Source organism: Paroedura picta, chromosome 13 (genome assembly GCF_049243985.1).
Source record: "Paroedura picta isolate Pp20150507F chromosome 13, Ppicta_v3.0, whole genome shotgun sequence".
Classification (NCBI taxonomy): Eukaryota; Metazoa; Chordata; class Lepidosauria; order Squamata; family Gekkonidae; genus Paroedura; species Paroedura picta.
This window is the reverse complement of record NC_135381.1, coordinates 3377097-3391080: the sequence shown is the minus strand read 5'-3', so window position 1 is coordinate 3391080 and position 13984 is coordinate 3377097. Positions and strand designations below refer to the sequence as shown.

Here is a 13984-nt window from a genome sequence, read left to right as displayed (position 1 = left end):
CTCAAAACATTTTTTAAAAAAACAGTAAGCCAGTAGAAGGTTAAAAGTCGTACTAAAAAAAATCCATAAAATCACAATTAAGAACACTGCAGAATAAAATAAGTAGTGCAGTGGTTACTTACAAGTCACTTAAGATCCATATGAGAAGTCTAAAGGGGGAAAAAAAAGAATTGGGCGATACGGTTGTCTGAACCCGCTCCCGACCCACCCCCATTTTTCTGGATCTTCCTTGAATACACAAAAAAAAGTGTACTATCACAAAGACTGAGACATTTAAATACATAACATTTTTATTTCACAGTGATTTGAACTTATAAAAAAGACATAAAACTATATAAATTCTCTCTGCTTACAAATTCAGTACCGCTTATTCAAAAGACTTCTTTAAAAAAACCAGTATCAAAACAGTGCTTTTTATGCTGAAGCGTTATTTTTTATTCCACACATCGCAGATTCTTCTCCAAGGGTCACTCAGCAGGACAGCGATTAAGATGAAGAACACCAGCACCAAGCCTTTGACCAGAGACTGCGAGTAGGGTTCACCTGACGAGAGTTTGAAACAGAGATTAGCAGCGTGGCACTTAGGTTCCATGATGTGATTTAGGAGAAGGGCTGTGGCTCAGTGGTGCCGCATCAGCTTTTCATGCCCAAGTTTCCAAGTTCAGTCATTATCTCCAACTATTAAGGTCAGGTATGTGAAAGACCCTTGCCTAAGTCCATGAGATTAGTCCTGTAGTATCAAACCAACAACAACAGGCCAGCATCTTGTTTCCTACAATGCCCAACTGAATGCCAAGGAGGTCCACAGGAGGGGAACGATGTGCCCTCTAAGAACTGGGATTCAGGGTTATTCTCCATACAAATACAGAAGACTCATTTGGATCATTGTGATGCAGAATTTTAGCTGTGAAGGCCACTGGGGAAAGTCCCAGTGGTCTGATGTTTAGGGGGCTGCCTCTCCATCCTCACTTCATAAATTATTTTATTCTTCAAGCAGCCTAAGTGCTCTGCCCCCTTGGCAAGAGCTCTCTTTCATTAGTTCTTATTATTTTCCTTCTTACCTGTGTAGAAGCGTGTTAGAGGATAAAAGAGCTCTGGCCAGCAAACATCATTTCTCCTGCAGTCAAATTCTGTGTAGTTAATCTGAAACCTGCAGAGTTCGAAACTAAGTCTTAATAACAGACTGGAATTTCAGCACCAGAACAACAAAGAGTGATGGGATTCAAGAGCTTGGTAATTTCATTTTCTTATCGACTTCATATGCACCACCTCTTCTCCTCAATGGGGACACAGAGTAGATTGCAACATTCTCCCCTTCGGAGCATGACTGATGCACCTTTTCATGGTGGTAGATTCAAATGAGTAGCCGTGTTAGTCTAAAGTAGCACAATAAAATCAGAGTCCAGTAGCACCTTTAAGATAAACCTTTGTTGGTATTAAAGGTGCTACTGGACTCTGATTTTACTTTTCATGGTGGAGCAGAGATTCAGACTTGGGTCTCTCAAAGCCTTGCCACTCCATCACACTGGTTCTCATGCCAGTAATGCTGACATTGTCCCCATCTGCTCACCCCCCACTTGTTTTTCCAGCCAACCAAAACCACCTTTTCATTTTTGCCATTAGCAACACATCTTTATAACAGAGGTATTCTACCTGCATCCGGCAGTTACCTTGTCTTTGGAACGGGGGGCTGTGCCGGTATTTTGATGAACTGGACTGCAGCTGAGATAGGAAGGAAGCCAACTTTATCTTCACAGGTAAGTGGACACTGAACTTGCCAAGTGACTGTTGAAAAACTGAAGTATGGAGGGGGACAAATGGTATTATTTTAAAAAGGAAACCTCAACCAGTGGCTGATTACTGTATTCTCATGGTATCACTGGCTTATCCATAAAAGATGATAATTTATTCTCAGCTGGATCAAAGATGGATCCTGCTTGGAAATGCAGAAGATTTCAAAGAGTTTTCCCTTCGCCCAATAGTCACAAAGTCTTTACAACACGTGATTCTAGCTGTTATGGGTGGAAAGGTAGCCTCTGAAGTGCATGGACAAGCCCTGATTAAATCCAAGAAGACGCTGGCAGGTTCTGAGTAAGATTTCTAGTGGTTGGAGGCCAAAAGTATTAATGTCTCATACAGTTCCTTATCCCTCCAACTAGCCAGAGGAAAATAAGCATCATTTAGCTGTTCTTGGTACGGAGGTTTTTCAATGCACAAATGCAATCCTGGTAGTAACAGGCCAAGCAACGTGGTAACATATGGAAATTGCTTTCCAACAGGTGACTGTTTCACTTCAGGGTAAGCTTTTGTAGATCAAAGCCCACTTTGCAATAGGCAAGTCACAACAGCAACTTGGTCTAACATTATTACTATCTGATGTGAAACCGCCATACCTGACTTGTACCCCCAGGATCTCCTGTTGTGGAATTCCTTCTACCGCGCCCACGTCAGCGGTGAGAATGCGGATATTCAAGTGAGCAGGAACTCCTGGGCACAGACCTTTTAAGATCCCAACACTCGTGTTTGAACTAGGGTCAAATGCATCTAAGCCTGTGGAAAGGGGAGAATGTTACTCTGAGAAACTCATGGAATCAGAAGTCAACCTTAGTAGCTAATCCTCTTCTTACAAAAGAAACATGGTGGGGTACACCAATTCAAGATGAGTAGCCATGTTAGACAACATTTAGCAGTAGAAAAGAGTGAGAGCCTGGGAGCAATTTAAAGACTCACAAAATTTGTGGCAGGGGATGAGTTTTCATGAGTCATGGCTGAAGATGTGAACTCATCCCCTGCTACAAATTTTGTGAGCCTTTAAGGTGCTCCTGAACTTTTGCTCTTTTTGACTTCAGTTCTAGCAATTGAGGCTAGGAAGTGCTGCTACTCACGAATGATTTCCACCCAGTCATCTGGGATGCTGGAATTGGAATTGCCTCTTTTCCCAACCAGGTTCACTTCCACCAAGGATTTCAGACTGTCGGCGACATTCTCCCTGCAAAAGGTGACTGTGTTACAACTGGACTCTGGGGAACACCACAAAGAAAGACTTTCTGTGAAATTATACCGTTGGCAGGGTGATGCCACCTGCAGCGTCTTGTCTGTTTTGGTCCTAAGTAAAATGCAAGAGAGGAAGGAACCTTTTGCTACTTCCTAATTAAGGGGTTAGATCTCTTACCGACAGTCCTAGGGACCAGAGCTCTGACCTCCTTTCCAATATGTCTCAAACTCGGCAAGAGGAATTGCCATGGCTCACCTTAACTGACTGCAGTTCTCTTTGAGATCAACTTCCCAAATGCACCCTGAAACCGCATCCAGTCCAAACAAAATGGGAGTGCGACTCGCCGATACGCACAGACCGTGGCCATCTGTTATAAAGACAACTGCTTGAGAAAAACTTTGTCTCAGCCTGTTCTCCTTTAACTTGAAGTTTGACACACAATATTTAAAGAAAATACTAACGAGCACAATACTGATGCCCAAATATTTTTTTGTTCCAGGAATCCAATATGACCATTACACTGATAGAGGATTCATTCAGCTTTTACTGCTCCACTTGAGGTGACCAAATGGTCATAATGCAACTGAACAACAATCTGAAACTGGGAAAAACTCAGCTTAACCTCTTCTGGATTCACTGGAGAAAGAACATTTGGGCATATGTAAACTCTGTTCTGTATGTAGTTCAACTTGGTTGATTTTAACAGTTTTAAAATGGGATTTCATCATGCATGTTTGTAATTGTGAGCCGCCTTGGCGGCCCCTTGTAAGGGCAGAAAGGAAGGACACAAATTTTTGCCAATAAATATATGCCTGAAAAAGATGCAGGAAAGTTCTGATTACCCCTTTATTCTTCATAGGTCACATGAGTAAATTAGGCAGCATATTTTAAAGTCAATAAACCATATCTTGCAGCTAAGCCATGTCCTGTCGCCTTACCCAGAAAAAAAAACAAAGATTAAAACTGTTGTGGCAGTAGTCAACTTAACTCTGAAGCATATTTAAATATACCTGGCTTCCAAAGGTTTAAAGTGGTAACTGGAGAATCCAGGTTTGCGGCTCTGACTGGTTTTCCAATGTGATACCCTGATTCAACAAAGAGGATATTGTGAGGGATTGTATAGAAGTTTATCACCTCCAAATAGCAGTACTGTAAAAGTGATTGTGGGAATTCCCACAAAGACCCCCTAGGGGCATTATTGACTCCAATTCAGACTAAAGAGGATGGTTCACATATTAACAGGCAAAAACAGCAGGGAACACCTGAACAGCACAAGAGGCAACAGATGCTGATATTACAAAAAAGGAGAGGGGGAAACTGCTGACCATCAATACAACGTTTTGTTCAACGAGCCAAGGAGAGATTTCACCTGGATTCCCAGAGAACTCTTCTGTGCTTGTCGCATTCACGCTCACAAAGTTTACAGTGAACTTCTGCCTCAGGGTGTCTGGTGGGGAAAGAAAAAAAAATGCTGTCGGTGTTTAATTAAAAGAGGGGCACCATTTTTGTTGCTTTTGCAATCCCCACTGCCAGCACACATGCAGTCAACTCTGTGCTTTGTGGCACTGATATATCCCTTAACCCCACTGATTGAACATTTGAATTTCAAGTGAATGTGTGTGTGTATTTGTGTAAACTATTGTCACACTGCAGCTAACTTATAGCAAACCTGTAAGTTTTCAAGGCAGAAGACATTCAGAGGAAGTTTGCCATTGGTGGCTTCTGTTTAGCAAACCCATGCAAGTCCTAGCCAGGGCTGACCTTACTTAGCTTCTGAGGTCTGAGAAGATCAAGCTAGCTTGGCCCGTCCAGGTCAGGGCAATACATTTTATGTGCTAGAAAAAGGAAATCATGTGTAAGACATACAAAAGTACCTTCTGGGCATATGTCTCCAAAAAGGACAGAGATCTTCACTTCTGTTATTCTCCTGCCTTCCCATATGATCGTATAATCTTCCGCAAATGTCACCTTTTCACATGCTGAAAAACAAGATACGGTTCATATGGAGCATGCAGTCGCATGCAACTGTGAATACAGGTAAATGTACTGTTATATAAACCACGTATTTACCGTTGTCAACGCAGCGTCCTATGTCTGTTGTTTTCTTCTCGTAGGTCACAAACGGATTGATGGGATCTGATAAGGAGAAAATTGGGAATGCAAAACAAAAAGCCTTGCACTGAAACAAGCAGAACAAGCCTCGTTCCAACACTGGGAACTACATGCAACACTGGGAACTACATGCAAACTTGGCTGCTGCCACGTTTGTCTCCCAGAACCCTCTCCTAGCAGCCCAGCCATGCTCCTCTTCCTCATCAGACGCAATATACCTCCAGCGCCGTCATTTATGGCCACACTGGGAAGCACGTTCGTCCCCTCCTTGCAAGTAACCAAGCACTCAATGGCAAAATCCTGAAGAAACGCAACGGGGGCCTCATTCGCACACTGCCCAGAGAGGAACAGCTGAAAATAGATCAATTTGGGGGATTTATCTCCCTGCAACCTCTCCCATGGATATGAAAAGCCAACCCCCCAACGAGGCAGAGGGATTGTTCATGCAAAGAGGCCCTTATTACCTGAGGGACTGCAAAATACTCGTTGTCTATGGTCACAATCGGATCTCCTTGTTTGTAACCGTTATGAAGGCTCCTCGGGATGGCCTGAAGCGGGATCTTAAATGAAGACACTTTGGAGGGCGTGCTGCAAGGACATTTTCAAAGCATGCTAGTGAAAGGTATGAAGAGTGACAGATCCAGGAGCCGCAAAGCATCTGACGCTGTTTACCAGATGGAGAAGACAATTACGAGGCTGTTCCCATCCCTCTTCCTCCCCACCCAAGGCTTTTTTTTTCCTTTTAAAATAACACCTGTTTTGCATCCTTCATCACTCAACAGAAGGAAATACGCACTCCTTAGGGGGCAGAAATTAAAAGGAGAGACGGGGTCACCGTAGATCCTTCGGGAGCAGCTAATGGCACAGAAATGCTGAAGCTAAGCTGCTCTGATCATTAAAAAAAGAACCCTAGCTAGAAGGTCATTGGGAGCCCCAGGTAGGATCCAGCTCTGGAGCAGAAAGAAGGAATCACACTGCTGCTGTACTGTTAACATGAAAAACCACACACTCTCACTCTTGTCCCAGATGAGCTTCCATACTTACGTAGAACCGTGGTAAAAATAACCCAGGAAAGGGGTATTGTCCAGGGAAGACTGCACGCATAAGAAGGGGAACCAGTCCGGAGTGAGAATCCCAGTTTGGGCAGAGCACAGCTGGTCAAACGGTGGGTTGACATCCCCACCAAATACACCACCAAAACATGATCCGTTGAACAACCGTTTCATCTCTGGGGTACATTCCTTTAAAAGGAAAACACACGCACAAAGGAATTAGTTACACAACGGAACTGACCAGAATCTGTTGCCAATCTCAAAAGAATGTGATGCGTTAGGAACAACGCCAACACATCCTTCTTAATAAAGACCAAAGCGGGCAGGAAATTTGGGATGCGGCTTTCCTTGCCCCACACTTGGCAGTTTTACACATTTCCAGATACCAGTTTATTTGGGCATAGTATGAATGTTTTACGACCTTCACCTGTATTAAAGTGCTTTGTTCCTTACCCAAAGGCAGAGCTGGCAAAGGACATGGCACAGTTTTCTAATTAATCATGAACATTTGAGTAGATTTTCCCTTAAGGAGGCTTACGTTTAAAAATAATAATAAAATTTATAAGAGGTGCTTTATACCCTAAGCATAGAATTAATACCTGGTCACAGCAGCAACGGATATCGCAGGCACCGGCGGTCAGGTTGCAAGGGCAGGAGCCCAACGGCTGATACACTTGATTGGGGATGACCGTTGCATTATCTGGTTCACAAAGAAAAGAAGGACTTAGGGACTGAAATCCCCTAACTTGTGGTTGATCCAGTTAGCCTATGAAGCAACGTGGAACAAGGGGAGAGGAGTGGGAGAGGCCGTGGCTCAGTGGTAATGTCTCTGCCTGGCATGCAGAGGGTCCCAGGTTCAATCCTTGGCACATCCAGCTAAAAGGGCCAGGTAGGAGGTAATTTGAAAGGCCTCTGCCTAAGACCCTCGGGAGCTGTTGCCAGTCTGAGCAGACAATACTGATTTTGATGGATTGATGCTCTGAGGCAGATAACTCATGGGCATGCCAAGGGCATGCAGAAGGGGGAGAAAAGGGGCGTTAGGAGCTTGCTCTTATCCTTATAAGGAACATCTGGTCTGAAAACCCACTCCCAGAAACTCTGCAAACAAGCCCAATTAAAGCTCAAGTACCAAACGTTTCCACCTTTCCTGTCCCATTCCCGGAGGACGTGTTGGCATAGATCTCTGCTTGGATTAACAGAATAGCCACCACTGTGGAGTCTTGACATGCGGAAACCTGCAGAGCAGTGACCAAACAGAGGACCTCTGTGCAGCAGCCAGTGCGGTTAGCAGTGCAGAGCTGCAGGTTCCGGGTCAAAAGCACAGTCACTCTGGAAACATTCTGAAAGAAAACCGTTTGACGGCAGGTTAGGCATTTATGAAGCATCACGCGAGTTTCCGCACTGCTTTGTTGGAAACGACCTTTGGGACCAACCAGTGTTTCTCCCACCATCTGTTAACGCAAAGTTTCAGCACTGTGAGGAAGACCCCCAGGATGCGGCCACCCATCTAGCCTCCAACGGGAGAGGCACCCAAAGATGACCGGAATAGTTGGCTAAATTCATAGGGGAAGTAGGTGGTCCTTCAAGGCAGCCATCCATCGGTAGATCCCACGGCTCAGAAATGTCTTAGAAGAACAAAGGGGTCCCTGTCTACTTTGGGTCAGAGGGGGGACTTTCAGAAAAACACAAAGCATATTTGGCTTATTTTGCTAACCCCTTGAGAGGTGACGTTCAAGCTCCAATCCCCAGTCCTGTTTCTTCCACTGCAGTCTTCAAGAGGTAACATTCCTAAAGGAAAGCAAAGATCAAATGCTTTTAATTCCGCTCTTTCCTCTCACGCCTCCCCCCCCGAGTCGTAACTATGAGATCTGGACATCAGGGAAGGATTCTATCGCTGCCATCGGATGGCCCCAGCCCTACTTAACTGCTGAGTCCGGTGGGTTTCTGGAGGACCAGAATAGGCGCTGGAGATTGCGTGAGAGGGCCAATAACTGAAGCTCTGTCCGTATTTAACAGTATGAAATTTTGAAAGAATGGTTTCTAAGCAGTCTTACCTGTTTCATTGTCTGCTACAGAAAGAGAGAAAACATCTGCAGAGCTGCCCACCAATGAGGCGGTGACCATGGGACCAGACATGTAGATAAGCGAAGGCTTGAAACCTGAAAGAACGGGTATTAAGTTTCAAACATGCACTGCTGGACATACAAAGCATATTTTGGCCTCAAGAGTTATGTCCAATAATGCCCAGGGTGTATAATTGCAATGTGCCGACAGAGTGCAACATGTAACGACCCAAAGCAGATTGATAGAAGATGCGAGGGCCATGACATTCAGCTCCGTCATGTGCACCTGAAATGGGGAATTGTGCAGAATTTTTGGAACGGCAACCAGGATTTGAATCACAAGCGCCATCCTTCCTTCTGGAATGGCCTATGTTCTATCCAAAAATGCCCCAAATCATTATTTCCCTCTAAGCTAACCAAAAATGAAGCCCACCCATGCATCTTTCACTCAATTGTTTACATGCCCATAGAACCATGGAGCTGAAAGGAGCCATAGAAAGGAGGCATCTAGTCGACCCCCATGCTCAAATTGGGTTCAGCCTAAAGCAACCGTGATGAGGATCTGTCCAGCTGCTGCCTGAAGACCCCACCTCCTTAGGCAGTCCAGGAGCACTGCAGATACAAAACAAGAGGCAATTTTGGTTGGAATAGCCATAGTATCATAATCTTTCCCCTCCCTGGCAGGGCTCTTACTCCTTGAGCCCCACGTGGAGATGCAAGGCCAGGGGAGCTTCACCTATTGGATTTCTGCCTATTCTCCGTGGTTCTTAAAGGCACCGGGGGGGGGGTGGATGTCTCTCCCACGAAGCGGAAACGACAATCAGTTTCTGTCAGAGAGCAATGCAACAGGCAGGAATACAACAGGCGGAGCTCTTCCAGGCATGGGGACGCGCCTGTTGGATTTCTGCCTGTCCCACGGTTATGAAAAGCACGGGAAGCGAGAAAGGGGCAGCTGTGTGGCCCGTCGTCACCCACCGGGACCCTCACTCTGGGCCCGCGCCCCAGAGAGCACCAGCAGCCCCCACAGCAGACCCCGCGAGACCATAGCCGGGCAGGGCGCCGCTAACAGGCGCTGCAGGGCGGGAAGGGCCTCGCGACGGGCGCCGCCGCCGCCATCTTGACAACAGCCTCTCGGTTGCTATGGAAACGGCGGCTGGAGGGGGGGAGCAGGAGCCAAGGAAAGTTGCCAACTCCAGGAGCAAAAAGGTAAGCTTGAAAAACAAGCTCGGGGTGTTCTGCTCCACTTATAATCACGTTTAAAATTGGGAGGTGTTCTGTTTTCTGGGGGGGGAGTTATGCAAGATGACAAAATTAGCATAACCCCCCCTGCTGTTTTAGTGGTACAGGCGACAAAGGCGGTGCTCCCACGTTCTCCTACAACTCCCAGAATGCCTCTCTGCAGGGCGGCTCCGAGAGGAGTAAGCGAAACCCAATTGGTCAACATGCATAAAAGCGCTCCTTCGGGTTGGCTGGCTGCTGCGTTTGTCGGGAGAGGCGTCGTTTCCAACCAATCGCGGCGCAGAAACACTGACGGACTCCCCACCCTCTCTCATTGTCCCACCGTAAGCTAGAGTGGATTCTTAACTCCCCACCTGCAGGAGGAGCTCTTTTAGGGTAATCAGGTGCCCTTTTTTTGGGGTGCCATCCTCTTCTTTCAAAAGTGATGCAAAGATCCTCTGGTGGGGTTGGAACTTTGCTACCCCAAGATATATGGGGAACTTGGCTTGGACAGCCCATATGCCCCAGCCCTACAACGGGTGCAAATTATTTTCCCAAGAAGATTGCTGGAGAGAGCACACAAGGCCACTGTCTTCTAATAATGATAAGACTCAGCATCATATTCTTACAGTCTCAGTCACAATCCTTGTTTTGCAGCTCTCCAGGTGCCAATCCCAGCCTCCAAAATGTCGAGATTATAAACTGTTCCTATATCGATTAAAATATGATTAATATAGAAAGAATATACACAGATGAATACAAGACTCCTGTCCTTCTACCACAGGAGGGAAGACAGCATGGTCCTGCCAACTCTTGTCAGATCTCAGAAGCTAAGCAGGAGTCGTACTTGGAAGGGCAAAAGACCGAGAAAGACTCTGCAGAGGTAGGCACGGCAGTTACCCCTGCTTCTCATTCGCCTTGAAAGGCCCTTGCCAAAATCGCCGTACATCCTTGTGCCAAGGTTCATTAAGCAATACCGCCTCCCCTCTGAAAGCTCCACTCTGCCTCCTGCATTCATTTACTCGGTCGTAGCCAGAGATGGTTGTTCTTTTACTTCAAGGAATACTAGAAAAACATGAAGAGAGATTCATGTGGGCAGCTGTGTTGGTCTGAAGCAACAGAACAAGTCCTTTAAAACGAATTTAAAAGATTATACCCAGAATTAAATTTTGTTGGTCTTAAAGTTGCCATTGATTAAAAAAAACAACAACCCACATTTAATGTTGGGGTTGAAAAATAGAGGTTTGATGAACCCGGGCTTCCTGGAAATGTGCCGGCACACCAAAGCTGATGCCTTGAATAGCACTTCATGGCTTCCTGGCTGCTCAACCATGACAGACAGTACTATTACCCTCTGCAGAGCAAACTGTGGTATGTTGATGAAAGTGGTCACAGGGTCACAGACCCAAACTAACCTCCAGCTAGAGCAAAGGAGCCTGTACATAAAAGTTAGTTAAATATATATCCAGGAAATGTGTGCTCTCCTTGCCAGCCGCTCTTCCCCGGGCAGGAATTTAGACCACCTCGCAGCTTTTATATCTGCCCGCAGCAGGACGTTGCCTAGGGATCCGGACAAGTGGCAAATTCCATCCTATTTGATTTGCTTCTTCAGTGTCCAGCACCAGCAATGCAGAACAAGAGATGAAATTCACAAGCGCGGAAAAGCTCAAACTGTGGATTTTCATGCCTCGCAGCCTTTGTGGGTTTTGTTCCTGAGATATTCTAGGCCCTCTGAGGAGACCAGGTCAATGTTTAGCTGATGCAGCGCCGGCTGAAAGTGATCCACTCTGTCGGTTTAAACCAGCGAAGCCGCATCTCGCCCCTCTACAAGGGAGCTCGGCTTTGCTCATCTGCCAAGCAATTACATCGAGTCCATTCAGCGACTCCAAAGGCCAGTCTTTCCGCCCCGTTCTCAGAGCAGGAATGTGCTGGCTCCGCTAGCTTTGTGAAGTTTTATGCCACTTTCACAGCGGCACAAAGAGAAACAGAGGGAGTACCATGGATGCCGATGCCAGGATCTGCTTGTCGTTCTTATACAAGAACGACCCTTTTTATTCGCTCTGCCTTTCCGACTTGATGGCAGCGCCGCAAAGGGTTCAGAATACGTTTCTCAAGGAGCAGAAGAACCTCACCATGGTAAGCGGACCGGTTTTTGCAGAAGAACCCCGCAGCGGAATCACAGGTGACCCTGCTGCAGCATGGCACAAAGAGCAATGGTAACAGGAGATGGCCTAGCAAATAATTCATCCCATTGGGTTGATTGGCTTTCAGAGCTTTGCTTCTAATCGTTTGTCTAGGGTTACTGAGGGGGAGCTAGTTGGCCAGACACGGAATCAAGGATGCTCAAGGAATCGTCAGAAATACTTAGGCCTCCTTTCAACGTTACAGAAGGGGATTCCCTGTGGCGTTCAGGGAATCGATGGAAACCACCTCATTAACAACCAGCACACAGAGAGTTTGAAATGTGGAACCTGCTGCCAGAGGATGAAATGGTGGCCACTGGAAAGGACAGATTTAAAAGGGGATTAGACAGATTCATGGAGGAGAGGGGCTGTGAGAAGCTACTAGCTGTGGCTACCGAAAGGAGCCTCCATGTTCAGAGGCACTAAACTTGTGAATCCCAGAGCCTGAAGGCAAGATCAGGGCAAGGTCTTAATCTCTATGCACAGTATGGAGAAGGGCTGGAGGCATTTTAAATAGCACTGGACAAATTATTCAGAAGCCCAAAGAAGAGGTGAAAACGGGAGAAAGCAGGTGACATCCCGCTTTGCTGATGGACACAAGCAGTTTTGTGCCAAAAGGCAAACAAAATTCATTAGCAGTCGGTTGCTAAAATAGTTGTGCCTGGAACAGCGCATGAAATCTGACACAAACATTCCGTTAGCAACTGGCTGCGGAAACATATGAGAAAGGCTCTTTGAAAAGATCCATTGTTAGAAAAGTTTACGAGGGGAGCCGTGCAGTAAAACAGATTCAAGTCCAGGAGCATCTTAAGACCAGTGAGAGTTTGAGGGGATCAGATCATTCTGGCAGACATGAGTTAGCAAAGGATTTCAACAGCCTAGACGAGAGGCTGGCAAACCTACAGAAAAATCCAGGGAAAGCCAGCTTGCTGTAGTGGTTAAGAGCAGTGGACTCTAATCTGGTGAACCGGGTTTGATTCCCCACTCCCCCTCCAATACAACAAGCTGGTTGACCTTGGGCTAATCACAGTTCTCTTAAGGCTGTTCTTGCAGAGCAGTTCTGTCAGAGTTCTTTCAGCCCCACCTACCTCACAGGGTGCCTGTTGTGGGGAGAAGGAGGGATTGGCGATTATAAGCTGCTTTGGGACTCCCTAGGGAAGTGAAAAGCAGGTATATAAAACTAGCTCTTCTTCTTTTAAATGTAAGCTATAAGGAAGAGCCGTATAAAAATGGAATGAATAAATGAATGAATGAATGAATTTTTAGCCTGAAACCTTTTTAAAAACATGCTGTTCTGTGTTTTCCCAGACGGTAAAGAAGCTGGAACACCAGAAGCTGACCCGGTTGAGGCAACTCAACGAAGAGAAGAGGCAGTTTAGCCTCCTGATGAAAAAGCGGCTGGCCCCCGCCCTCTCGGTCAGAAGAGGATCCTCCCTGGCCACGGAAAGAGGCTCCCAAAGGATCTCCTCCAGCATCAAATTTTCTTCTCTCGCTTCCAGTGACAGCGGCTGGAAGAGTGCAGGAGCAAAGCCCGGTCCCAAAGCAGCAGTTGGTGTTCCTTCCGTCGTCACCCAAGAGCTCCCTGCGAGCAGGACTTCGAAGCTCTGCAAAGTGAATTCAGTGCCTGGGGCAAGTGGACTCTTTCATGCTTTTAGCTCACCGAGGAAAGCCAAGGCTACCCTCTCGAAAGAGTTCACAACACAGAAAAAGGGGGAATTTGAGGTAACTTTGAGGCCGTTCTGTCCTCCTAAGCGACCCTCCGGCACTTGTCGGAAAGAAGACTGCAAAACGGGGCAGTTGTTCACTGACAGGCGTGTATGCCACAAAGCCATAACCGCAGAGGGGGCTTCACTCCACCTGGACCATTGATTTGCCTCACAGGAGATCACCCCCCCCCCCAAGAAATAGGCTTTTTAGAGTAACAAAACAACTCCTATTTAAGAAAAAGAATCATCGGGAGATGGTGGTCTCCTTGGCTTGCCAGGGGCAGGTTGGGAAATACCTGGAAATTCTGGGGGTGGAGCCTGAGGACGGTGGGGTTCATGGGAATTATAGTCCATGGACACCTGGAGGGCCACCGTTTGGCCACCCCTGCCATCGAGTCCACCTTCTAAGGCGGCCATTTTGTAATTTCACACACATGTACATATATTTGCTGTGGAGAAAATCGGAAGCTTCTTTATATTTCTTTTCTAATTTTTTCTGTCTTCTTTACTATTTTTTATTGTAGCTTATGTTAGATTTTATCTTTGTCCTTCTCCCCCCCCCCCAAAAAATAAAAGCTTTAATAATTTTTTTAAGTGGCCATTTTATCCAGATAAGCAGATCTCTGCCACCTGGTGATCAGCTCTAATTCCAGGA

The 13984-nt window shown here is 46.2% G+C and overlaps 2 protein-coding genes across 2 annotated transcripts; one reads left to right on the top strand and one right to left on the bottom strand.

Annotated features, from left to right (window-relative positions):
• Positions 1–268: 268 nt before the first annotated feature.
• On the bottom strand, positions 269–9347 carry TCTN2 (tectonic family member 2). Its single transcript, XM_077308619.1, has 18 exons — positions 9198–9347; positions 8214–8318; positions 7874–7947; positions 7289–7499; positions 6759–6859; positions 6152–6348; positions 5572–5695; positions 5326–5458; positions 5066–5131; positions 4870–4974; positions 4365–4442; positions 4006–4080; positions 3251–3362; positions 2886–2989; positions 2394–2550; positions 1671–1796; positions 1062–1150; positions 269–543 (listed from the first exon to the last, which is right to left on the bottom strand). The coding sequence occupies exons 1-18, from the start codon at positions 9265–9267 to the stop codon at positions 428–430; spliced, it is 2043 nt and encodes a 680-aa protein (XP_077164734.1). The 5' UTR covers positions 9268–9347; the 3' UTR covers positions 269–427.
• A 1631-nt stretch (positions 9348–10978) lies between these two features.
• Positions 10979–13918, top strand: LOC143822915 (uncharacterized). The gene is made up of 2 exons (XM_077308624.1): positions 10979–11576; positions 12932–13918. Exons 1-2 carry the CDS (start codon positions 11439–11441, stop codon positions 13490–13492), a joined length of 699 nt encoding a protein of 232 aa, XP_077164739.1. The 5' UTR covers positions 10979–11438; the 3' UTR covers positions 13493–13918.
• The last annotated feature ends 66 nt before the right edge of the window (positions 13919–13984 follow it).

Bases quoted from the DNA above. Each gene is read 5' to 3' on its own strand.
- TCTN2 (XM_077308619.1), bottom strand. From the start codon at position 9,267: ATGGTCTCGCGGGGTCTGCTGTGGGGGCTGCTGGTGCTCTCTGGGGCG. The intron at 8,319-9,197 runs GTGGGTGACGAC...CCGTTCTTTCAG, and splicing joins GGCCCAGAGTGAGGGTCCCG to GTTTCAAGCCTTCGCTTATC. The intron at 7,948-8,213 runs GTAAGACTGCTT...GCTTTCCTTTAG, and splicing joins TGTAGCAGACAATGAAACAG to GAATGTTACCTCTTGAAGAC.
- LOC143822915 (XM_077308624.1), top strand. From the start codon at position 11,439: ATGGATGCCGATGCCAGGATCTGCTTGTCGTTCTTATACAAGAACGAC. The intron at 11,577-12,931 runs GTAAGCGGACCG...GTGTTTTCCCAG, and splicing joins AGCAGAAGAACCTCACCATG to ACGGTAAAGAAGCTGGAACA.